The sequence below is a fragment of the Erpetoichthys calabaricus genome, chromosome 4 (assembly GCF_900747795.2).
Source record: "Erpetoichthys calabaricus chromosome 4, fErpCal1.3, whole genome shotgun sequence".
Lineage (NCBI taxonomy): Eukaryota > Metazoa > Chordata > Cladistia > Polypteriformes > Polypteridae > Erpetoichthys > Erpetoichthys calabaricus.
In genome coordinates, this window is record NC_041397.2 from 35,549,469 (window position 1) to 35,576,559 (window position 27,091).

A 27,091-nucleotide genomic window follows, 5' to 3' on the forward strand; every position below is an offset into this window, starting at 1 on the left:
AATTTATTTCTTACAAACCAGTGAGCTGTTTTTGCCTGCACACTGATTATCTCCGCTGAAGTCCTCCTTATGTTCCCATTTGCATTTTGTTGCTCTGATAACCATTAAGTTCCTCGCCATGTGAGAGCTCAATGACCCCCTTGGGACTCCGGGCCCTGACAACAGTAAACAAGAGCTAAACGACACTGATTTCCTCCGATGCCTGTCAGAGGAACGTGAATACCTATTCAGTCGTGACACTGTAAGACAAAATAACTATATAATGATGCAACGTGAGCTTTCCAAACAATAACATGGATCGCTATAAAAAGAAATAAATAAATAAAGCTTTCAATAAGTTACTAGGAGTTTTAAAGTTACATGTAAATACTAGCGATCCGAGAAGGCGCCGATATCGCTGTACCTTGTAATGTGGAAGGTTTCTAATTTTCCCATTGCCGACGTTGGCCGTACTTTCTTTCCCAGCGGCATAACTGAACTGTAATCGTCTCTGTTGCCGTACAGAAGATTCCTCTTTCGCTTCGCTTTCGAGCGGCTGTCCCTTTGCTACATGTCAACTGGCGTCCACTCTGCACGGGTGACACTCCGCTTTGCGCTGTCAAGCCTCTGTTGCCGCGCAGTAAACGCCGAGCAGCGCGCGCCTCTCCTCGACGTCTCGTGTTACTGAAGATCCTCACTTTGCACCTGAAGGTAAGACTGAACACTAGGGCTTTTAGATCCCATTCCTCACTACTTCTGCATCAGACTTTTACGTTTGAGGCTGAGTGAAAGGGCTTGAGAAAAAAAAAGAATAGTTTTTATGAAATCAAAAGTTTCACTGGTCAGCGAGGCCTGAAACATAAATGAGTGACTGTGTGAATTTCAGCCGCTTGCTGCACTGACCTGTGGCTACTCGATCTCTTTGGAGACGGAAGGTTTTCTTTTTTCATTAAAGGAGGCTCCACCCACCTTTTAAGTACACTACAAGTCTCCCACATAAATCGTCTTTTGTGCTTTAGAGTTGTCGAATTTATACACAGGCCATGTCAAATGGAGCACAGCAGAGCCGATCTGCCCAGCCTTTTCTGTTTTTGCCAGCCGCAGTCGGCATTAAAGAAGCAGAAGGAAGTGGATAGGCAAAAAAATACATAAATTATTTATATATACTTTTATATATATAACGTCGGCGCAGTGGTAGCGCTGCTGCCTCGCAGTAAGGAGACCTGGGTTCGCTTCCCGGGTCCTCCCTGCGTGTAGTTTGCATTTCCTCCCCGTGTGTGTGTGTGGGTTTCCTCCCACAGTCCAAAAACATAAAGGTTAGGTGCATTGGCGATCCTAAATTGTCACTAGTGTGTGCTTGGTGTGTGTGTGTGTGTGTCCTGCGGTGGGCTGGCACCCTGTGTTGGCTGGGATTGACTCCAGCAGACCCCGTGACCCAGTGTTAGGATATAGTGGGTTGGAAAATGACTGACTGACTGACTTTGGGCAATCTGTTGCTTCCCTGCCACTAATATTCCTGCAATTGACTGGCAATAGGGGCAGAGTGGTGGCTCTGAGGCTAAGGATCTGCGCTGGTATCCAGAAGGTTGCCGGTTTGAATCCTCGTCATTGCCAAAAGAGATCCTACTCTGCTGGGCCCTTGAGCAAGACCCTTATCCTGTAATTACTCCAGGGGCGCTCTACAATGGCTAACCCTGCGCTCTGACCCCAAGGGGTATGCGAAAACTAACAAATTCCTAATACAAGAAATTGTATAACAAAAAAATTCTTGGATTTGTTCCTGGCTCGCTGACAGTGCCCCTGCAATGCTGAATTGAACAAAAAGGACATACTGTAGATCATAATAAACCACTTTATCCAGAAGAGAAGCTGGAGCCTATGCCAGCAAGCAAAGGGTGCCAGTCTACTGCTGGGTCAATGCACTTACCAGAACCAATTTCGCAAAACCAATGGGGAAATGGGGAGAACATGCAAGCTTCATACAGGGAGAACCTAGGACGTGAACCATGGGCTCTTTACGGCAAGGCCACCATGCCACAAATAATTAAAAATCCATCCATCCATCCATTTTCCAACCCGCTGAATCCGAACACAGGGTCACGGGGGTCTGCTGGAGCCAATCCCAGCCAACACAGGGCACAAGGCAGGAACCAATCCTGGGCAGGGTGCCAACCCACCGCAGGACATACACAAACACACCCACACACCAAGCACACACTAGGGCCAATTTAGAATCACCAATCCACCTAACCTGCATGTCTTTGGACTGTGGGAGGAAACCGGAGCGCCCGGAGGAAACCCACGCAGACACGGGGAGAACATGCAAACTCCACGCAGGGAGGACCCGGGAATCGAACCCAGGTCCCCAGATCTCCCAACTGCGAGGCAGCAGCGCTACCCACTGCGCCACCGTGCCGCCCATAATTAAAAATAATATTCCAAATATATATAGACACAGTAGCGTTCAGAAGTTTGGAATCACCTAGAAATGCTCAGAAGTTTATCAAGATACCTTTAAATTGATTTAAAAATACTAGTGTAGCTCATGACTAATGACAGATGGTTAATTTATTATTCATATATGACCACAAAGCCCTATTCTCAGGAGTCATTCTTTCAGTGTCCTAATAATAAATTACCTTAACTTATCTTAAATTAGCCATGTTTAAATGCTTAAGGTTATCAGAGAAACCTTTGTAGTTTAATCAGTACCACTGAAACCTGTTATTATGTTCACTTGGGAAGCAAGTTACTAGCATTAATAAAGTACAGTTCTGGCTTCAAAAATGGCTAAAATCAAGCAGCTTTCTATAGAAACTTGTCAGTCTGTTGTTTTTTTTTTTTGACGGAAATTTCATGCAACAGATTGCCAACAAATTGAGCATTTCATACAATAGTGCCCTTTACAGGTCTGGGAGAAAAATGCAAACTGGATCTATCCAGAATAGAAAAACAACTGCATAAGAGGACAAGTAAATCAGAGTTTGTAGTCTGAGAGAAAATGCATTATAGGCCCTCATTTGACTTCTTTCTTAAATACGAGCCAAATACCAGTGTCATCTGCAACAGACAAAAGACGACTTCTGGATGCTGGCTTTAGAGTCAGAGTTTCAAAGAAAAAGCAATCTCTAAAACTGGCAAATAAAAAGAAAAGATTAAAGATGGGAAAAATAACACAGACATTGGACTCAACCCAACACAGACAAGCATGGGACACAAGTTTAAGGCACACACAATTTATTTTTTTCTTTTTCCTCATGGGAAACACCTTCCCCGTTTCCCACAAGTCCCAGCACAGTCTTACAGCAGAAGCACAAACAATTCTCTTCCTCTCAAGAATTTCCTTTTTCTTCTCATCCACTCCTCCAGTCAAGTTTCATCTTCCTCCTTTCGACACTAACTCCTCAAGTAGTGGCTGCTGGCTCCTTTTATACTGCACCCGGAAGTGCTCCAGGTGCTTGATGACCTAGTTTCCAGCAGCACTTCCTGGTATGGTGGAAAAACTGCCCAAATGGGCTCAGCAGATCCTGCTGCAGCACCCGCTGGCAGCACCCACGGATCCGAACAGGGCTGCATCAAACTCCAACTCCCATGAAGCCCTGCAGGAGTCCGACACAACGCTGTAACCCAGGGGGACTGCCAACTAGCCTCCTGGGGGAGGTAACACACAGCTTGGAGGCATCCTGGCCGGGCAAGGGCCCCAGACGCACGCTACTATATATATATATATATATGTTGCTATATAGTAATGTTTTATAATTCCTTCTTTCCCTGACTTGCCAATTTGTACAGTATTCTTAGTTTTCCCCTGTCCCGCTCTTCTTCCTTTATCTATATTGTCAATTCAGTTTTTACTCCACTCGTTTCATTCTAAATGACTTGAAAGTTGAGCATATTCTATAAAGTATCCAGCTGCCTCCAGCTCTCCCATACTCCTGTACTGCTTACTTGCTGACATCTTTTTCAAGGCAGTCAATTCACCATTGCTTTATCATACATAGCAGAGACAACATACTGTAATTCAGTGATTTGTTCCTTTCTGTGTTCTTCAACATTAAATTATGCACTTCAGCATGCAACAAAACTTAATAATAAAAAATGTTCTTAGAATTGTCACTTATGCAGTTTCAGTGACAGGTATGCTTATATTAGATCATTTTTAAAAAGACTCCTGATATTCATTAAACCCAGCTCATTATCATGTAATTTATTTTCCTCTTTATGTTATCAACCAATGAGTAACTAATTTCTTTTTTTCATTTGAATGTAGATAATATACAGACACCTTGTATTAAAAAACAGATTTAGAATATATGTTTGTTGTTAGTCATATTCAAACTACTGTATTACTGATATGGCTAACTTAGTATGTTTATGTAAATTTTAAAATGTGTTGTTACTTACAATGAACTTTAATATGCTTGCAGTGCATATTCTTACCACACAAAATAACTGTTAAGTATAAACCTACAGTCTAACACTTAATAAATCCAGGTTAAACACATTAGACACATAAGGAATGGATAAGAAGCTGACAGATATTCATTGTTTTGTACCAGAAAATACAGTCTCTTTCTTACCAGTGCTTTCTAGAGATTCTTGACTTTTGAGTTTTACGTTTTAGTTCATGGAAAGCAGGATTAATTTGTCTGCATATTTAGAAATGTGAACTTCATCATTTTTCTTAGAGAAGTATTATTCTATTTTTCCATTTTCAGTAAATCAGATTCAAAACTATTAATAACTGTCAAATCATGATGTGGGTTGAACATTGATCAGAATAACATTTTTTTTTTAAAAAGGCAAACAATTCTCATCTAATTATATTTTTCACATTTAAAAGCATTTACCAGTATTTACTGAATTTGAAAACTGACTGATAATACAAAAAGAAACTGAAATGTATTCAGTCATTAACAATGAATAATTAATTTTTGAAAGGTACAAAAAATGTTAACAGGTGAGAAATGTGGTGCATGACAGAAAAATTGCTACCACTGAATATGTGAAATAGAGAAGAGTTGGTTGTTCCTCTATGTAACTATGGTCAAACATGAAAGACAAGAGGTAGGTAATGTTCTCCTGGAGAAAAGTTTGTATTGAAAGGGACCAGAATATGAAATGTAACCATACTTGCTTAGATGTAGTCAATAATTTAAAAGCACAAAGTCAGTATAAAGAAAAACAACTTGCCACATGCTAAAACATTTTTTCCCAATATTGGATAAACAGGAAATGTACAATGCCAACCTTAAACGAACACTACAGTGAAGTCGCATGCCATTATCCTTGTATAATCCATAGTAACTCTATAGAAACCATACACAGAAATGGTAGCACCCAGTTTAGTACATTAATATCATCACAATCAGACAAAATACTTTTAACATCAAAAAGCATTTCAGAAGTTGAAGTAAATACAAAAATTGAAGTCTTCATCTAAAAATCTAAATCAATCAAAAACCTGCCACAAATAGCACAGGTAATGTGAGAAAGAAATTTAAAATAGGTTTGAGATGTTAAGATGTGCAAGTGGACAAGTCACTACACAATGACAGAGGAGGCTGAGCCCCTGTAACTGAAGTGCTTAGTGAAGAAGATTGGATTCTTCTTTTGTGCATCTTTGGTTATGGCATTATTTGTATTTCATGCTCCTAGTGAGTGAACTAGAAGCCTAATTTTCCATACAGACAGAATATATAAAGCATGTGCTTCATACCTAATGACTGAACCATCATTATTGAGTGATGGCCACTAAGGGTGATGTATAACCCAACCTGGCTTCCAAGCAGCATGTTCTTTAATAGTCTGTAATAAAAGAAAATAAGCACAAACATTTTGTGGTTTGCAAATTAACGGGTCTAAAAGTTTTTATTTATTAAACAGTTTTACCAAATTTAACATTACTGTTGCTTTAAATTAATAATAATTAAGTTGTTAATTTCCTACGGCAGCATTTTTGCAATCTGAGGTAGAAACACTGATAATCACTATTTAATCAGAAATTAATGAAAAATGCTGCAGATTTGCAGTAGTAATTAGAAAAACTCTAAAGCACTCTTGTTTACAGTTTAAAAAGAGTTCCATTATACTATATCCAGTATACACTAGAAATTATAAAGGGCCTGGCCAGACTGACAACCATGCTGGATCAGCAAGTTTGTTGGAAGAATCACTTAATGTATTTGTTGAGTTTTTGAATTTCAAAGTACATGTTTTCAGGAATCTTTCGAGGATATCTCTATCTGAAATGACAATATAAAAACACATAACATTTACAATCAAATAGTGTCAACATATTAAGTTTACAATTTAATATCCAATCTTATGTAATAATATTATATAATCTTATCATTAAAACATTATGCCACAGCAATTGTTTGACTTTGTGTCATAAAATAAACATTTGGAAGCAACTAATGCAGTTGAACAAACATAAAGATGGAAAATCAGTCATAATAAGAAAAAAATATGTACTGTATCTATACCATAATTCTAGTTTTATTTTGTCCAAATTTATTGTAAACAACTGTATAAGCTAAAAATGTAACCATTCATCCACAGCCACTTAATTCATCATCATTTCATCACTGATTTAATGGCCACCAGATTTACACAGTTTAGTTGGTTGCCCCTAACTCTTTTTTCTCTACTGTCTGTGGTACTGGACATCATTTGTGGTAACCACCAATCTTTTCATATCATCTGACACCTCCTCCAACCTCATCCCCTATATCTCCATCTTCACCCAATCATTTTGCTTCACATCCCCAAACCATGTATGCATATATGCATCTCATCATTAGAACACTTATTGATTCCACAAAAAGTTTTCCTCCTAACTCAGGATTCATCTTCCTCTAACTCTGAGACTCCCTGCACACTCGTCTGTTCATTCACATAATTTTATCAGCAATGCCACCTTTCCACAAAGCATATTATCCTCCTCACACAACAAGTGCATAAAATTCATAGAGACAGTGGCTCTGATTGAACTAGGATGAGAACTAATCAGAGGTCCATGGAGCACCATTAACTGTAAGGTTACAAAAGATGGCAGTTTATTAGGTAGAAGAGGTAGTTGTTGAAATGTTTTAGGTATGACAATCTAATTTGCTGTTTGGTTGTCTTTTCCATAAAAGTGAAAATTAAGTACAAAGTAAATAAAATAAAAGTTCACCCTTTAATAAAATACATTAGTCTCCTTGTCATATACAGTATAACAATTGCCTGTAAACATCAACAAGATTTTAATCATAAAATACAAGTGTTCTTTTGATGAAGCACCCACCTTTTTCAGGTACAGTACGTAGGTATATATCAATATCTGTTGGCTGCATAGTTTTTAAAACTTTTGAAATGTCCAAATAATTGTTTCCAAACATTCTTTGATATGTGGTCATCTGTTTCTTGTTCTCCTGATTCTTGATATGAGCATATGTTACAGTCGGGACTAAAATATAAAAAAAACATAATCTAAAATGAATTTACCACTAGGTGAGGCAATTCACTTTCATATATGTGCATCTTCTTCCATTCAGAAATTGGTCTTTTTCCTCTGTGAAAACCTGGGTGGTTAGGAAACACACATTCTGACCAGGAATAAGCAGTCAATGTAACAAAGAGCTTCTGCTCCCAGTTTGTATATGCACATGCTTTCCCAAATGTATATACAGTAGTATAAATGCTTGTGTGATAGTGAGAAGCAAATAATAGTATTCATTAAAAAATAAACTGTACTGATTGCATTTTAGCTTTTATCTAAATATTCTATGTTTTAATAATATAATTTAAAACTGATATTTTTTATAAGATGGATAGTACACTACTGATTATATGCTGTAACATGAAACCTGAATTTATGCTTCTTCACTTTATGCAACCTCAGTATCACATGCATATTATCACACCTAGAACTACTTAAATACGGTACATTTAAACTTACTGTCATGTGTATAATGAGCTTCTTACTTGAATATATGATGTATAATAATATAAACAAGTAGTAAAACATCAGATGGTTATATATATAGTGGCCTGCAGAGGGCATGCCAGAGACCCAGACCCCAGGTACATCTACTCCAAAGACAGGTCCAGGACTCAAAACAGCTTATTTTATTAAACACATTACCTTTAGACAGGCTCTCTTCCACAAATAACACAATAAAAATATTTTTTTCTTTCCTCCAAGCCTCTCCAATTGAATTTTGCTCTACTCCTATCCCGACTCCAACTCTTTTATCTTTTTTCCTGGACCGTGGAGCACTTCCGGTTCCAGAACATTAGTTGAAGGAAGCACTTCTAGGTCAGTTGAAAGCCTCCGAAAGCAGTGAGACACCTAGTGTATCGCTGGAACATACTGTCTTAAGCTGTCTCTCACAGTCCCTCCATTACGTTGGCCTCCCAGCCATGTAAAAATCATCTGTCAAACCCTGCTGGGATGCAATCAGCCTCTTAACTGAGACCGGGAATGAGCTTCATCCATGCTGGGATGCTGGTCCATCCATGCTGTCCTTCACAGTACATATATCTATACGGTACTATAAACTATACTATATACAGTATACTGTATATATGGGTGGCATATTTTACAATGCAGTGTCCTTGGATTGAATCTTTTTCCTTGTTGGAGTCTGTGTGGAGCTGGCACAATTTCTCATGCTCGCATGAATTTTCCTTCTGATACTCAGGTTTCCCCTCCACATCCCCAAAGACATGCAGATTAGGTTAACTGGCAACTCTAAATTGGCCCCAACATCAAAAAAATGCACTTTTGTGTAAGTGAGTCCTGTCCAGAGTTGTTTTCTGTCTTGTGAACAGTGCCGTTTGGCAGAATTCAGGAGGGTGACAAGTAGCTGTGCAGGACAGCTGAGGTCTTTAATTATACTATTTGCCTTTCTAAGGAAGCATGTTTTACAGTATACTGTATATGTCCTGTAGAGAGGGGAGCTGTGTGTCAGTTATAATCCAAGGCAAATCACTACTTTCTCTGCATTACTTTGTAATTATCAGCTAAACTCAGGAAATTATTGCAGTTTACAAAAAAAAAATTATTGTCATTTTTTATACATGATATTGAAAAAATATGAGCTTTTATACTTATACAAATAAATAGTTCAGTACAATGATAATTTGTTATAAAACTTATTCAAAAGAAACTTCTCTAAATTCACAGTACCAGGCAAAAACAATAATCTAAACATTCTCCACAACGATAAATAAATGTGTCTAAACACACATCATTATTCATACAAGTTTACTTTGGAGTTGCCAAACTGCCAAAATTATACATCTTTCGGATGTACTGTAGAATAAAACATAAATACATGGAAAAAAATCCATTTCAAATGTGTCTAAACACACATCATTATTCATACAAGTTTACTTTGGAGTTGCCAAATTGCCAAACTGCCAAAATTATACATCTTTCGGATGTACTGTAGAATAAAACATAAATACATGGAAAAAAATCCATTTCATTTTGAGAATATACACTTCACACAGGCTGCAAAAGAATCAGCATCTCAACTCAGGCCCCTGAAGCTGTCAGGCAACAACACTACCCCTACCCCACAATATTGTGGTGCTGACACTGAGTGAGAGAATGGATTCTTTGCACTTTACGATTGGAGTGATTGGGAGCATGGGCTGATGAGGTAGTTCACTTATTTTAGGTGGTATGCTATCTTTAAAAGGACTGCCACAGTAGTTGGAATTCTGTTTGCAGCTTTGCAAGCTTGCTGTTTTTAAAGGCTTCTTTGCAGCAGGCTCTAAAGCTGCATCCTGTGGAATAGTGAGTCAGTGGTTGGGAAATTAGTGGCCCATTTTTAAATAAATAAATAATTGAATGGCCAGCTCAGTCTCTGTGGGTGTGAAGTAATTAGGGCGAAATGCACCTGCATGTGAGAGTGCGGTTTGTCTTGATTGCTTCATTGGCTTTCTGCAGTGCGCAATTGCGGTGCAGAGGCATATAATGGGGAGCCGGCATGAAGGAAAGGGAGAAAAAGGAAAGGAAAAAGAAAAGAAAGGAGGAGGAGAAGAAGAAGAAGAAGAAGAAGAAGAAGAAGAAGAAGAAGAAGAAGAAGAAGAAGAAGAAGAGGGGATTAAAAGAACTAAGAGAGAAAGGCAGGAGTGAGCGAAAGTCAGTGTAAGACGGGAGGAAGCAGGTGGACGGGAATGGAGCCCCAGGCAGGAGCGTGTGGCCGGCAAATTAGGAGGGGACTGTGGGATAACTCCTACTGACCAAACATATAGCAGGAGCGGCTAGTATGCTCTGCATGTGCTCTTCATCGGGTTAATCTAGCAATTGGCAGCTTTGTGAGAAGAGCAGGGCTCGGTGGCTACCCATGGCGGTGGGGACATGGGCCGGAATAAAAGGTTGCCTGTGCCGGTTGGTTGACATCTCTCCATGCTGTGAGTCCCGATCAGGGTAGGATGGAAAAACGTCAGTTTTGAAAGGAAGTTAACTGGGATAAGAATTGTGAAGGACAAGTTCTACCTGTGTTTTTAACCTCATTTTAATGGATTTATTTATTGGGATTTTCAACCTCCACAGACACTCATTTTTATCAGATTATTTATTTATTGAAGATATTGAACACTTTGGACACTTTTGTTTTGGCTGCTTTAATAAAAGCACCAAGGCACTTTTGCTACCCCTTGCTATGTTTGTGTGTTGTGTCCTTATCTGCTGGCTTATCCCTCAAGTATGTTATTGGTAGTAGTGGGTTCAAGTGGCTCACCAGAAGAACCTAGTAGCATGGAGCTAAACTGCACCGTCATACTTACATGATGGAATGCTAGCTCACACTGCAGTTACCTCATCTATGGCAGATACAACAGTACCATTACATAGCCCTCCCTTTAAAGCACTGTCCCCGGCAACGTCTTACAACTCTTTGAAATAGTACACAATTCTGTAGAATGGCCAGGTGATCTTCATTTCCATTGCAGTCATGAGGCCAGTGATAAAACCACATCAGCAGGGGTCTTGAGCACTTTGTTGTTAGGTAGTGCAGTAGGAATGGTGAATGCTGGCTTGTCAGATGGTGCATCAGGAATATGTTGTGCTGCCATGCAGTGCAGTAGAGGTGTTAAACACTATACTTCTCTTGTCTGGAACTGCAGATGTAATAGTCTCTTGGCTGTTTTCCTTCACTGAACTGATGCTACAAACAGCATTCGACCGTAATGCCCCTACAATCTGCCAAGTCCTTTGCATGCGCAGTTTACCACCTGTCCTGCTTCAGACAGCTAATCTAGAATCAGTGAAAACTTTATCTGCTAAACTTTTTCCAGCTCCATGAACCCAAAGCTTTACCGGCATTCAGACACCTTGGCCAATGGGCCTTGGCAGATGCGGTGGTGGAGCTTCAGAAGTAGCAGTCTCTGAAATTGTACTGTCCTTCTTTTAGATCATCATTCTAACTTGTATGTTTTCTGATTACATTTAATGTAATGATGCTGCAAACAGCAGTTCCTATCCCAGATCTCAGCCTCATGACTCTCTGGCAACTCATCAGAAGAGCCAAGCAAGTCCATTGTGGTGTCTGCAGCACTGGGCACTTTGCTAAACTTTTATCCTCACTCTGCTTCTACACCAATATAGTGATGGCTCTAAGTGCCATTTTTACACTTTCCTTACTTTTTACATGGCTCTTTAGATGGCCCACTGTCTTTACAAGGGCTGTTCACCCTTGCCGTATTAGCTGTAATATTGATTGCAACTTTGCAGGCTTGTTGTATTTCCAAACTCCCCTGCAACTGGTTATGAAGCTCCTCATTTGCATGATGGTATGCCAGCTCACATTGTGGTAGACCGGCTGGTGCAATTTATTGAGGCAATTACAGTATTACTAAAGACAAATCCCAAAACAGAATATTTACTGAACTATTTCACATCAATTCAAACCAAGAATCATGTCTGTAAATGACACACATTACAGAAGAACAATAATTCTGAATGATGTCAATGAAAAATATTAATGAGAAATGAGGTACTGATACTACATGTAAGTTTGATTTAATAGAAAGCACTATAAAAAAATCATATGACCAGCCAATACAGTAAAGTACAATACACCATCACAAAGTGAAACAACATATACTTTATTTTTTTAATGTTGATTTAATTGTCTAAAGGATTAATTGATTCATGTAACTGGAGGAACACATTTTGCATATTTTAGAACGTATTTTACAGTCCTTCTTTTAGATCCTTGTTCTAACTTGTATGTTTTCAGAATGCACCTTTGTAAACCTCAAGTCCTTTGCAAACCTAACTAATCTTAGCCTATTAAACTAGAAGATAATGACATTATTGTAGTTAAATTCTCTAATGATAGTGTTCAACATTTCATCTTTAATTTCACAAGCATATTGGATATGCATGATAAAATAAACAGTAGAAATGCACATAAAGAACTGCATTTGCTCTGCTTGGTAAGGTCAAATTTTGATTGATTATAGACTGATTAATTGTAAAATTACAATTACGGTGCAGCCTCAGTGCAATTACTTATTCTGTAATTTATATAATCACAAATGAGATAAAAGGAAAGATAAAAAACATAATTTTAGTTTATTACCTGCTCCCCTTGTTGCCACTTGATGTTGCATGTTGCTGCCATAGCGAGTAGTTTTGACCATAAGCTCTGAATTTTGCTGAGGTTGCTGGAAGTGTCGTCTAAACTCAGTCTCAGGGCACTGCAAGATGCTTTTTTTCCAGTTTGATGGTACAGGAATTGCATGTTTTATTTGAAAACCTAGGATGTAGACATAACAAAATAATACACTAGAAATGTATTAATCCTCAATGATCAAACATGTCATTTTATTTAAGTCACAAAATCTGAATATAGTCAGGCACTGGAGAACAAAAATCAACAGCAAATTATTACTTATAGTGTAAGGAAAAGTTTGCAAAATAGACATTAAGTATGACCAAAATAAACATAGGAAATAAACAAGTAATATTTTCTATTTACATATACATTCAGATATCCTTTCATTTAAAAGCTGAGTGCACTGTACATGTTAGGATTTCTGAAATTAAACTGCAAAATGTTACTATAAATGTGGTAATAATATTGTTTTATTAGGCTGTAGTAGTGTTGTATCATTTTACCTACTTTACATTGAAGTTATTTTGCAAAGCACGATTTGTCTTATTATCCTAGTTCTCTGTAACTCTTTTTTTGATTAATTGTTTGCGCATGTTATATTTCTTGGTGGAGAGGACTTAGTGTATGAATGCAATGACAACAGTCATATTTCGCAATAACTTAACCTCTCTATCCACATTAGTAGTAATTAATAGTTTCATTAAGCAGCTTATTAAAATTTTAGGAAATATATTAGAAAAGATATTATATGAGATTAATTTAAAGTACTCAGTAATCAGTGTGGCCAATGTGGTTGAGTGGCTAAGGCACTAGACTTTAAATCCTATTGGTTTAATTCTTGTCTTTGCCTTGCTGTGTGTGACCCTAAAGTGCCTATGCTCTAAATGCAAAAACTGTCTATAAAAACCTGTAATGTAACCTGACAGGTACCCTAGCCTTGCATAAAGGTATCAGCAAAATATACAATTAAAGTTATATTGATTAAAAATATGAACGCATAGTAGCAATTTTATGATGGTGTCCTTATGCAAGCTTTTCAGCTTCCTAAGATAGACTACATAGAAGAGTGTTGTACAAAAACTAAATTACAACTGAAATTTTAAATTTTAACACCAAAAATTACACTGTAAATTTTTAAAAACCAGTGTATTTTTTGGAAATCAAATATTCCTTTCATATCCAAGAGGCATTTGTGTTGGGTTGATTGGTATGTGAATACGGGTGTGTGTGTGTGTAAGTGTGCCTTGTGATGGATGGGTAATTCATCCTGTCACATATTCAGTGCAACCAAGATAGGTTCCAATACCAGCTTCCTCAGCCTTGTATTGGAAAATGTACTGCATGTACACACAGTGGACAGACAGAGCACTATGAAGCCAAGTTAACCACCAACCCTATACATTCAGATTCATAAAGTGCTGTAAAATTATAAAGAATAAAACACAGTAAATATCAGATAACATTAAACACTCATCATAGCATGTAGTTATAATGTCCATCCATACATACTGTTTCAGCAGGCACCTGGGACAGTCTCAGTCACTAGCCCATCAATGGCTGAACACACAAACATACATCTGGGACAATTTAGCATCACCAGTCCAACTAATCTGAATACTGTATCTTGGGACTGTGGGAGGAAACACACACTGAAACTGGGAGAATGACTAAACTCCATGTAGGGAGCACCCAGGATTTGAACCCTAGTCTCTTTGTTAAAAAGCATCAGCGCTATCACTACACTACCATAGTTGTAATATATCTTTTCTGTAAGCCTATAAAGCAATAAAATAAATACAGTAAGAGAGTTTGACATTTACTTATTTGGCTAACACCTTTATTCAAGGTGACTAACAATATTTCAGATACAATTGGTAACATTTCTTGCTAATGATCACACAGTGGAACTTGAACCCACAACCTCAAGGTTTAAGGCCCAAAGCCTTAACCATTATACTACATGTTCATTTAACTACAGCACTGCAGAAGCTATAATTGGAACCCATCCTCCTGGCATCTCCTCTTACACTGAATAATGCCAAAAAGTCCAAATATATCAAAGATATATGTGTATGTGCATTTTTAAAATACAGCACACATAAGGTAGGATATCACATTATACGAGCAAGACAAAACATTCTTCTTAACTGAGGTTTCTTAATAGGCTTGAACTGTCTGCTGGAGAGGATTACTCACTTGGCCACCTCCAAAGGAAAACACCAAAACACTTTTTCCTAATCTCTCGCCATCTCTGAGTACACTGAAACTTGAATTGCTCCAGTAACATGGCTTTTAAACCCCCTTACAGCACATTTTTTAAGGTCAAGAACAGCCTTTATTGCCTACAGGAATACAGAGAAGCCTGAGTCCTGCTAAGTCCTAACATCAGGGCTCCTTATGGCAGCTTACAGCTGGCTGCCTTCTCAAAGTGGCAACACAGTTCAACTCATCCCATTCAGGTGTGCACTAATATTTTATATGCTGAGAAGGAAAATACTGGTGTCATAGGAGCCCGCACTTGTTGTACCCTTAAATGGGCAACATGGTCATATTTCCCTGAGTAAATCTTATGCAACTTACTAGCCCTCTGTAACCTCTTCTTTCTTTCTTTCTTTCTTTCTTTCTTTCTTTCTTTCTTTCTTTCTTTCTTTCTTTCTTTCTTTCTTTCTTTCTTTCTTTCTTTCTCTACACACCCACAATAAGGAGATGACCAGGCAAACCTTGCTGCATTGCCTATCCTTTAGCTTTCTAGAAGACTTCTTCAAAAATCCTTTCAGGACCCAACTCTCTCTTCTACTTTGAAGCTCCTGGAGGTTACATTTCTGGATCACAACACTTCTGGACAGGATCTTCTGTGTCACTACTCTCCCGCACTAGCATGCAGAGACACTTTTTTCCTCCCTAACATTGGATTTTCAAGATAAACACCTGTGGTAGTTTTCACTGGAGCAAGGCAAGAAGAAAACGAAGAAATGATAGGTTCAGTATTAGACATATACAAACAAAAGACCTGTGTGTGTATGGAGAAGTCCGCTCTGCTCATGCTGAACCACAGTCACTAGATGGTGCATGCATGCATTTTTACATTTTTTCAGCACTTGCATGCACCTCACTTCTCACTACGAACGACCTATGTGCAGCAAATGCTGCTGCACAACAACAGCACCGTGCTAATGACACTGAAGAAGAGACACAACGTCAAAACGAAACAAACATCGTGGCTCAAAAACGTTCAAGTGAAACACGTCAGCAATGGAGGGCAAGGCTTGAATTTTTCACTAAAAAAGACAAAGATTAATAGCCAGCACAGATGGGTCAATGTCCTCTGTACTGGGCAATTCTTAAAAGTTAGCTGACACCTCTCCAAATTCATGAATATAGTAAAACTGCTAGGGAGTCTTCAGGTTGTTTTTTGTCCCAAAGAACAAACGCAGCTAGTTTATTCATAAATTGTATCTTATTTAACTGAAAAGGTAAAAAAAATAAAAAACAGGAACCCATAATATTGAACAAAATATAAAGGGAGTGTTCATAATTTAAAATCGAAAAATATAAATCACAATAGTTATAAATCATAATACTTAATGGGAAAGATGAATAGCTGCAGTTTGACTACACTGAAACTTTAACGAGCAATTAATAAAGGACTTTATGAAGTTCTGCCTTATTTGCAACAACAAAGGAAAATATAAAGTCAGCAAAAGAGGATCTGTTAAAGTTGATGAAAGAAGCAGTGACCTGTAGATTATTCATTTTTGTGCAGAAGACCACTAACCATGTTATACATTAGACTAGAGGAGCACTAGTGGCTAAAACGGGTGGCAATATGGTGTGTCAACTAGCACTGGCACCTCACTGCATTTTAGCTCTAGGTTTAAGTCCAGGGTAGAGTGATTTCTGCACGGAATTTGCATGTTGTGCAAGAGTTCATGAGGGCTTCTTCCCACAGCCCACCTAATATACAGTTAGGTGCTTTTGCTTGTTTGAACATTACAATGTACTGGATTGTTCCTGCCTTGTACCTTATGCTAACAGGGCCGGCTTTGGCTCCCTTTGAACCTAAAATAAACACAGGCAGAATACAAATGCTAGGGAAAATTCATTTTCTTAAGGGGACAAAACTCAAATTCAGTTATTTTCAGCAATTAGGTAATGGAGAAACTGGCCAGGTTTTAAATTTAGATATTTAACAGTATTTTCAGGGGAAGCAACTTGCTTTTAGGTGCTGCTGGTCCTGTCAGATTAATGTGATTAAATACTCTAAGGAGGTAATGAGTGCATTTTATGCATTTTTGAATTTTAACAAAAAAGAGGTGTGGGAATATAAAATTAACAACAGAACCACCTATACAGTATGACTGAAAATGAGTAATTCTTAGGGGTTTGACCTTCCCATAGGAGGACATATGTATTGATATTGACATCAATTAATAATGAATTCACTGATTCAGAAAAATATTGGACAATATAGCTAACTAGTGAAAATATATGGGAGACGATGTTTGATAGCAGTAAATGGAAAGTAATTGAGAGCAGTGCATGATTGACTAATAAAAGAATGAGACAGTGCATATTTCTACATTATACAGGAACACTTATAATAGGAGTACTAGAGGGAATATCATTAAGAAAGCTAACAGAATTCTGAGTTGTATCTCTAAGTGAAATAAGTATACAGTATAATGTAATAGAGTAGGTGATGTTAAACATGAGCAATGCATGGATGAAGGTTCTGTGTGTATATGAGTTGTTTTGAGACTATTAAAGGAGAGACACTATAGAAAGCACTAGAATAAAAAAAAAAAGATATTATAAGAGCACTAGAGTAAACTACAGTCATGGCCGAAATTATCGGCACCCCTGGAATTTTCCCAGAAATGCACCATTTCTCCCAGAAAATTGTTGCAATTACAAATGTTTTGGTATACACACGATTATTTCCTTTATGTGCATTGGAACAACACAAAAAAACAGAGAAAAAAAGCCAAATCTGACATCATGTCACACAGAACTCCAAAAATGGGCCGGACAAAATTATTGGCACCTTTTCAAAATTGTGGGTAAATCGTTTTATTTCAAGCATATGATGCTCATTTGAACTCACCTGTGGCAAGAAACAGGTGCTGGCAATATAGCAATCACATCTGAAGCCAGTTAAAATGGAGAAATGCTGACTCAACCTTTCTGTTGTGTGTCTGAGTGTGCCACACTAAGCATGGAGAACAGAAAGAGGAGCAGAGAATTGTCTGAGGACTTGAGAACAAAAATTGTGGAAAAATATCAACAATCTCAAGGCTACAAGTCCATCTCCAGAGATCTTCATGTTCCTTTGTCCACTGTGCGCAATATAATCAAGAAGTTCACAACACATGGCACTGTAGCTAATCTCCCTGGACGTGGATGGAAAAATTGATAAAAGACTGCAATGAAGGATAGTCCGAATGGTGGATAAACAACCCCAATCAACTTCAAAACATATTCAAGCTGTACTGCAGACTCAGGGTGCAACAGTGTCAGCTCAAACTATCCATCGACATCTGAACAAAATGAAATGCTATGGCAGGAGAGCCAGGAGGACCCCACTGCTGACACAGAAACATAAAAAAGCCAGACTGGAGTTTGCCAAAATGTACTTGAGGAAGCCAAAATCCTTCTGGGCGAACATCTTGTGGACAGATGAGACCAAGGTAGAGCTTTTTGGTAAACCTCATCATTCTACTGTTTACATAAAATGGAATGAGGCCTACGAAGAAAAGAACACAGTACCTACAGTCAAACATGGTGGAGGTTCTAAAATGTTTTGGGGGTGTTTTGCTGCCTCTGGCACTGGATACCTTGACTGTGTGCAAGGCATCATGAAATCTGAAGACTACCAAAAGATATTGGGGCGCAATGTAGGGCCCAATGTCAGAAAGCTGGGTCTGCATCAGAGGTCATGAGTGTTCCAGCAGGACAATGACCCCAAACATACCTCTAAAAGCACCCAGAAATGGTTGAAGACAAAGTGCTGGAGAGTTCTGGTGGCCAGCAATGAGTCCGGATCTAAATCTGATTGAACACTTATGGAGAGATCTCAAAATTGCTGTTGGGAGAAGGAGCCCTTCAAATCTGAGAGACCTTGAGCAGTTTGCAAAAGAAGAGTGGTAGGAAATTCCAGTTGAGAGGTGTAGCAAGCTTGTTGATGGTTATAGGAAGCTCTTGATTTCAGTTATTTATTCCAATGGGCGTGCAACCAAATATTAAGTTGAGGGTGCCAATAATTTTGTCCAGCCCGGTTTTGGAGTTCTGTGTGACATGATGTCAGATTTGGCTTTTTTTCTCTGTTTTTTTGTGTTGTTCCAATGCACATAAAGGAAATAAACATGTATACCAAAACATTTGTAATTGCAACAATTTTCTGGGAGAAATGATGCATTTTCTGGGAAAATTGCAGGGGTGCTGATAATTTCGGCCATGACTGTAAAAGTAAGCCAGACCACAGATGCCTATGCTACAAGACATGGTTTGAAATAAACAAATGAAGAAACTAAAAGCCTGGAGTGACGAGTGATAAGGTGAAACAACAGAAACATTTTGCATTTCTATAACATATTTTCATACAAAGGACGTAGCTCAAATTGCTTGCTAGTGAAATCCTAACAGATGTATTCAGAAAGCCACTTTCGGAGTTCAAAACCCATCACAGTCACTGTCTGTGTGCAGTTTGCTAGTTTTTCTTGTTTATGAGCGAATTAAGTTGGACTCCATGTTTGTATGGGTGTGTGTGAATACAACCTGAAATGGGTGGTTTCTGCTTTTCACTCAGTACTGCCCGGATAGGCACAAGCTCCCCCTCAACCCTGAACAGGTTAAACAGAATGGAAAATAGATTGATGTGCAATCTGTATAAATTTAAAGATTCTTACACATATCCTGTTTCAAATGAAACTAAATACAACTAAAGGAGTTGCGTTCCTGTAATTCCAGTTGAACTAATGTATGATTATTATCATGTCATGTTCTATAGCATAATAAAAAGTTTTCAACATAGGCTTTTCAACAAGTAGTCTGTGTCTTCCCCCAACAAAGAATGCATTTGAACACCAAAACAAAGTTCTAGTAAATACATCTAGAAAAGAGGAACATGGAACAAACCACTAATATGTGTAACTCTGGTCAGCAAAGAGTAATTACAAATACAAAGAACAAATATGAATTACAGTAACATATATTAGGAGAATATTTAAATAATTTGTCTATCACCTTGAGGTATTCCCATATAATCCTCTTCATAAGTTGTTCGATACTGTGCCTTCAAGGCCCTTCTCAGTTCTTCTTCACTGTATGTTTTTCGCCATGGAGACTTGCTATTCACTGATATCTTCTGTTCTGAATGAGGTATCCTCCACACTATAAAAGACTTCACATAATCTACATACATTACTATTAACCAATTAACACTGCAAACATACAAACAGACATTAATATTGTTATTGACTAGTTTAGAGGGTGGATTTGGATAATCTCTCATATTCATTTTCACATTTACAAATCAGATACAGTTTCTTCTTTTAACTTTAAAATTTGTTAATTTGTACGGAGGAAAGGAGGCTACCCTGGCAGCACAGGGTGCAAGACAGGAAACAGCCCTAGACAGAGCACCAGTCCATTGCAGGTCACATTCATTAGTGTTATGTCACTTCGTAAGTGCTATGAAAACCCAAAAAAGTGTTTGTTAAGGTCTTGTTACATAATAGTAAATGTGTAAAGCATTTTTTACCGTATCTAAACTAAAGTGACACCAAACATAGTGTTTCTTCTTTTTAGTTGTTGTTATTTAACATAAAAATAAGTAGCATCACTGTACATTAAAATTATCATTTAGTACCTGACTTGACTGAGGATTATTCCTTCGGTTTCCTGAAGAGGATCCACTTCGAATGGGCTCAGGTTTTGAAAATGGTTTCCAGCAAAACTCTTCACTATATGAATTATTGCCTATAGGGTCACTCCTTTCATAGGGGTATGCATATGCTCTGGAAGTTTTTGGTCTGGGATTTAAAATAAAGATGTTAAAAATCGGTACAATTATTATTATATACCTAAAAATTTGCTCTCCAGTTAAAAGAAGTAAACAAGCCTTTTCCATAAGTCTGTTCAGCATTATAAAAACAGAATTTTTTACTATAAGCTTTGAGCAGATCTGTGGGTTGCAAGTCAGTGATCGCCATGACCAGTTAAAACAGTCTAACAGTACTTACATAACTTTGTAAAGGCATGTTGCTAATAGTGATGATTTTAGCTCAAGTGATTTATTAACTTCTTTCATATTTTGGTTGCATGCGAAAATATTTGCATCTGACAGTAACATTAGGGGAGGTGAAATGGACTGCAGCAGTGTTAAGGACAACAAAGCATCACACCAAAGAACATTAAACGGTTGGTTACCTCTACTTGCGACTGCAGCTTCTATTTTGGTGAGTTGCCAGATTCTCATCTTTTAGTTTTTACTTACTGTATATGTATAATAACACAAATGTTTAAAATCCAGCCATACAGTCATTTAATGAAAGAATTAAGAAAGCTGATCTATGGTCATCAATTACCGAATGGCTTCTGTAAACGTGTCTGGTGTGTAATTAAACTCTCTGTTGTTTGTAGTTTCATATGGATCCCAATGCTTCTTAACACCTAAAAAAAGATAAATTGTTTAAATGTTTACTTTAAATGCAGCTGAACTTTTAATTCACTTTACGCTCAACCCCATTGTTTTGGACTAACAATAATGCAAAATTAAAAAATAAAAACTGTATAACATCATTAATTTCCTCATTGCTATAATTAAAGTTCAGTATTTTGCCATTAAATGCCATTTTGCATGCCCTGATACCACATTGTAATGTTTTTCTTTCTTCCCTCAAAGATGATTGTATAACTACATCATAGAAACACACACATCCCCATGTCTTTCTTAAATGTACTGATTCAATTGCATACAATTTGATGGACAAACTATTATCTATTCAATGAGAGGGGTGTTTCAAGTTTCAAATGACACCTCATTACAGTTTCTATATTTTAGAATTTTTTTCTTGTAAAGACATTTTTAATTCTTCAAACTATTAGCATTGTAATTTGGACACACAGTTCAATTTCTTTACCAATTATAAATAATCTAACAGAGTAAGATCTGCCCTTCTAAATGATACATTCTGAATGTCGTTATTCTTCAATAATGAATATGTATAGTATGTATACTTATTTGAAAACAGTAAAAGTAGTGAAACAATCCTGTTATTTGTACTGTTTCAAAACAGCCAAACTAAACATTTCACTTGTAGATATTTCATAATAATTTTTAGCTGGTTGTTCCTTACACATTCACTGACACTTAGATAGAATTTGTAAAGTTATTCCAACACCTATGGAAGTAAGAATAACATTTAAAGTGCATTTTATGGTAAAAACATTATTCAATTTGGTAACTTATTCTGCTGTAGCATAGGTTTAGTACAATAGAATGTACAAATTCTGATGGAGTAATGTCTGACCTTTATTTTGAGGGGTAGAACATGAATATTGAGTAAAGGATAAAGAAGTTATAGCCAGTTAAATCAAAGTAGCAGAAAATGGGCAAAAATTAGTTTAAAGGTTTAAATTATATTTAATAAAAGCTACTATATGTAAATGTCAGCATACTTTATCACACTCAAAACCAAATATCATACAAACTTCGGATAAGCCACATTTTAACATAACATTCTTAAAACTGCTTAATTCAACCAAGACCATTAAGCCTATACCAATATAACTTAATAAAAACACAAGAAACAGCTCATAGCAGTTTAAACTCACTCACACAGTATACTGTAGGTTTATGAGGTTTATATCATTTTTATTATAACACGTATAGCTTATAGTAAAATTATTACTTGCATATGCTAATCAACATGCAACACATTGCTACTCTCTAACTTGATTATGATAACCTTACCCCGAAATTCCTGTCTTCCTTCCCATACTTCTTCACTCAGTTTAGAACTGCCAGTTTACCTAACTTGCACATCTTGGGAGATGTGTTGTAAGTGGGTGTAGCCACAGAAATACTGACACCGGGAGAACATATAAACTTCATAGGCAATTGATGTTCAATATACATGTAAGCATTCTCAGGTGTCATGGTTAAAGATTATAACTACCTTCTCTCAAAAATTCTGACTTCTTTACCTGAAAAATCTCAGAGAATAAACATTAACATTTTTTGATTCTGTTAATATGTTAAAAGCTGCTCTTGCTCAGTAGGTGTGAAATACCTTAATACCTCTTCTTTTTCATTTTTTTTTTCATTTTTCCTTCACAAATTAAGTTACATATCCCATATAGACCATGTCTAAGAGTGGGATTTAAACTCAGAATGCTAGGTCACTCTAACAGTTTATCATCAAGAATTAAAACGTGTTCAATTCCATTTTCTTTTCTTTTTTAAATAAATTAATAAGGCATGCAGACTCCAACAATGTTGGCTTGAAATGACCAATGAAAACAAATTCATTAAAGGCCTTGTTACTGTTGTGTAGACTCTGCACATTCTCCTAGCACCTGAATGGACTTTCCATGGTAACTCCAGTTTTTCTCCCATGTCCCACAGTACATTCCTCCACTGCAATGAAATGGTTGAATCTTGCCTTGTGTTGAAATTTCAATATGTGCTTTGTCTTCAAGCGTCCAAACATCCAGTTAAGTTAGTATAGTAAAATTAGTATAATTAAGAGTGAATGAGTGCAACATAGCAACAGTACTTATGCTACACTCAAACAACATCAAGAGAATGAACATTTGTTCCACTTATACATATACTTGACAGATTGAAAAGTGATCTCAGATGAGCATAGCACAAGAAACACAATCCTAGTACTTTACAACAGGAAAGATAAATGACACACCTACTGATTATTGTGAGCAGGCAGTGAATATGATTGATATTAAGGGAGAATTATATTACATATACTACAAACAAATACATTTCACTGTACTATAAGCAATGACAATAACTTGAATTATGTACTAAATTCTTGTTTCTTAAAGTCTTTTTGGGTACATACAGATGAAGTTTATTAGTTTACTAATCCACTTTAAGAAAAATATAAATGTTCTTATGTTTGTCCATATGTGTCCTTATGTTTTCATCCAGTTGCTATGCCTCTGTCATTCCAACAGATGGTGCATCACAAACATTTGTAATAATAAAATGCATTGGATTTGTCATTCGAATTGATGGCATAACACAAAAATTAGCATTGCTTTCACAAATCCCATATTGAATGGCAGTAACAGAGACATGTATTGCATTTGTCATTTCAACAGATAGCACATCACAAACATTTGTAGTAATTTAGTCTGTGACCCAAAGCAGGGTCAGCAAAGGGTAACCTGCTTGTGTTTGTCCATTATGCAAACCCACAGTGTTGAAGCTATATCCCCTAAATTTTCCACTGACTCCACCATTGTACAGGGAACACCATAAGCTATGTTTCATTTTGAAATGAAGTTGTATAGTGTTATAGTGATATAGTGTATAACGATATAAGTGATACCACTCTGGGATGCCAGTGGACTCTGTCGCTAACAGAATCTTCTCTTTCACCACTCAACCCTGAATGTGACACTCAGAGCAGGCCCAGCCCCTTTTGGTCGGAACATCACAAAACCAGAACTCAAGCTCCTGTGCAAAAATGGAGAGAGAAAGAGAGAACTCTGTGGGGGCTAATTGTCTAACCAGTCACCTTTTCTGTTGTGCCACAGTGCACCATTTTGCTTTTTATTTCAGTTTACTGCTTAATCAGAGCTACCATTTTGGTACACCAACAATTTCTCCTGCCTTGCTCTGGACTGTCTGGATGACAGTCACTGTATGTATAATATACAGTATTATAGTATATTATATATATATTATAGTATAGTATATATTATATATACATAACATGTAATTTTGAGTGTGTGTATATATCTTAGTACTGTCTTCTTGTCACTGTTCTGAAAAGACATAGAAATTAGAATTTCATTGCACTTCACACGCTTTATACAATGTACTTGAACGTTGACATTTGACTTTTAAGATGGGTTTTTGATGTAGAAGTGAAACATTTACAATATACTGTAAGTTGGACATTTTATATTTAACAACAGATTTGCCGTATAAGATAGAGATATGTGTCATTTGTCTTATAAAGCACTTATTAGGCTTAAAAGATTGATATTAAATATTTAAGTTAGATATCTGGAATTGCTATTCATCATTTGTACAGAATCTTTTCCATAGATGTGGTATTTGTTACATAAATTTCGTTATTTTGCCATTTTGCACGGAAAAATAACTCATATTTGAAAAATGACACTGTTTTTACATTAGGTATGTACAGGGTGTAATAAAAAGATGTTACAAAATGAGTTAAATTTTTACAAACACTACGCCATAGTAAATAACTATGCAAATAAAGTAAAGACTACACATTAGCACAAGTGGTTAGCTTTGTTGCCTCACAGTGCTTAGTTTATAACAGGTGTTGATTTTGACCCCAGATCACACGTTCCCTCTTGTTTGTGGGAGTTATGTTCACACATTGCAAACACGAATGTGTTAGTTACATATTGGTGTCCATATGTATGCCCCACGACAGACTGGCCCACATCCAGAGTTTACTCCTGCCCTGCTCCTGATGCTGCTGGGAAAGCGGGTTCGAAAATACATTGATGAATGAATGGATAGGTTCAAAAAACTAAACTGTGTTTTCACAAAACCCATTCCACAATATAAAACAAAAACTTTATCACCATCTACAGTATGTTAATGCAATATTTACCTTGTAACTAATATCTGAAGGGCAATAAATCAATAAAAAACAACTTAAAAACATCCATCCATCCATCCATTTTCCAACCCGCTGAATCCGAACACAGGGTCACGGGGGTCTGCTGGAGCCAATCCCAGCCAACACAGGGCACAAGGCAGGAACCAATCCCAGGCAGGGTGCCAACCCACCGCAGGACACACACAAACACACCCACACACCAAGCACACACTAGGGCCAATTTAGAATCGCCAATCCATCTAACCTGCATGTCTTTGGACTGTGGGAGGAAACCAGAGCGCCTAGAGGAAACCCACGCAGACACGGGGAGAACATGCAAACTCCACGCAGGGAGGACCCCAGGTCTCCAGGTCTCCCAACTGCGAGGCAGCAGTGCTACCCACTGTGCCACCGTACTTAAAAACATTTATAGGTAAAAAGCCTAGTGGGGGCTGGCTGGTCTTTTGGCCTGGAACCCATATAGATTTTGTTTTTTCTCTTTTCTGTCCATTCTGGCCAACTGACCTTATCATTTAACTGTCATTTAGAGACTTAAAAAAACAATTCTACTTTTAAGGACTCTATTTCTTTTAATTACATACAGTGTATATGAGTGTGTTACTTATTTTGTGTATACTATTTAAGCATTATTATTCTTATCCAATTAAATTTGTTTTTCTTTGCATGTAACCGACTCTTCGGCATCTTGTAAAGCACATTGAGCTACATAGTTTGTGTGTAACTGTGCTATAGAAATAAATGTGTCTTAATGCATAGCTGCATTGTGTCACTTTCATCGGTAAAACGGTTAGCAAACGATGGACAATTGTAAATTCTGTGCACTTTTTACATTTACTGCCTTAAATATAAAATATTTGATCACCTATGGCTAAATGTTACATAACACAATTTACAAAGAGCATCGCTTGTTGGGTGTCCAGGCAGTGGCAACTGATAAGCTAGCACTGGCTAATCTGTCATATGCGCTGTTCCACCTACCGAGTGAAGCCATGGCCGTTTTCGGCCTCTTTGAGGCGTCCCCGCTCTTCAACCTCTCCTTATTTAAGTGTCCTGTTAGTATGAGCGATGCCGCGAGTTTGTCGCATCTTTCTCTCTCCACCTCAGATGTAGATCGCAACTTTAGAAACTGCAGCTGTTCGCGAAACTCCGGCTTCAGGATATCCTCGTTCAGCTGTCACGAATGAAGAACAGTCAGAAAAGAATAAATAAATAACACAGCATCCGGATGTTTCTAGTGCTGATATTTCTGTCTAGGGGTAGTGACCCTACCTGAGTTGTGACAATGCCCTGAGCGAAATCCATGATAGACTGAACGGCAGGCGCCTTCTGTGAACAGTGAAGAGTAAAAAGGGAAGGCGAGACCGCAACGAGGAAAGATGAGCGCGTGCGCGGTATTGTTGCTAAGCACCGGAACAACACAGCACGCGCTCCGCAGTGTATCACACGAAATGAAAACTCCGAGTCCTGGCCGCACGCAATGTGTCTTATCTCGTCTTTATTCAAGAATAGAAAAAAACGCAATACAGTACTGACTTTATCAACGTATACACATTCCACTCGTTATGACACTGGTAAAGTCTTTAATGTCCCAAGTTTAACACAGAAGACATTGGTGCTGTTCACTGCTGGATGTCGTCAAAA

The 27,091-nt window shown here is 37.5% G+C and overlaps 2 protein-coding genes across 2 annotated transcripts in view; both read right to left on the reverse strand.

Moving 5' to 3' along the window:
* The window catches only part of wdr95 (WD40 repeat domain 95), a 121,066-nt gene extending 120,184 nt beyond the window's left edge, over window positions 1-882 (reverse strand). Inside the window, exon 1 of the mRNA XM_051927186.1 lies at window positions 404-882. Coding sequence (XP_051783146.1) covers window positions 404-471 — 68 coding nt within the window. The 5' untranslated portion in view covers window positions 472-882. The remainder of the gene's footprint in view (window positions 1-403) is intronic.
* A 4,605-nt stretch (window positions 883-5,487) lies between these two features.
* Window positions 5,488-26,824, reverse strand: LOC114649942 (testis-expressed protein 26-like). The gene is made up of 8 exons (XM_028799331.2): window positions 26,720-26,824; window positions 26,429-26,621; window positions 21,188-21,272; window positions 20,470-20,632; window positions 19,845-20,001; window positions 12,567-12,743; window positions 7,271-7,432; window positions 5,488-6,224 (listed from the first exon to the last, which is right to left on the reverse strand). Exons 1-8 carry the CDS (start codon window positions 26,750-26,752, stop codon window positions 6,094-6,096), a joined length of 1,101 nt encoding a protein of 366 aa, XP_028655164.1. The 5' UTR covers window positions 26,753-26,824; the 3' UTR covers window positions 5,488-6,093.
* Window positions 26,825-27,091: the final 267 nt, after the last annotated feature.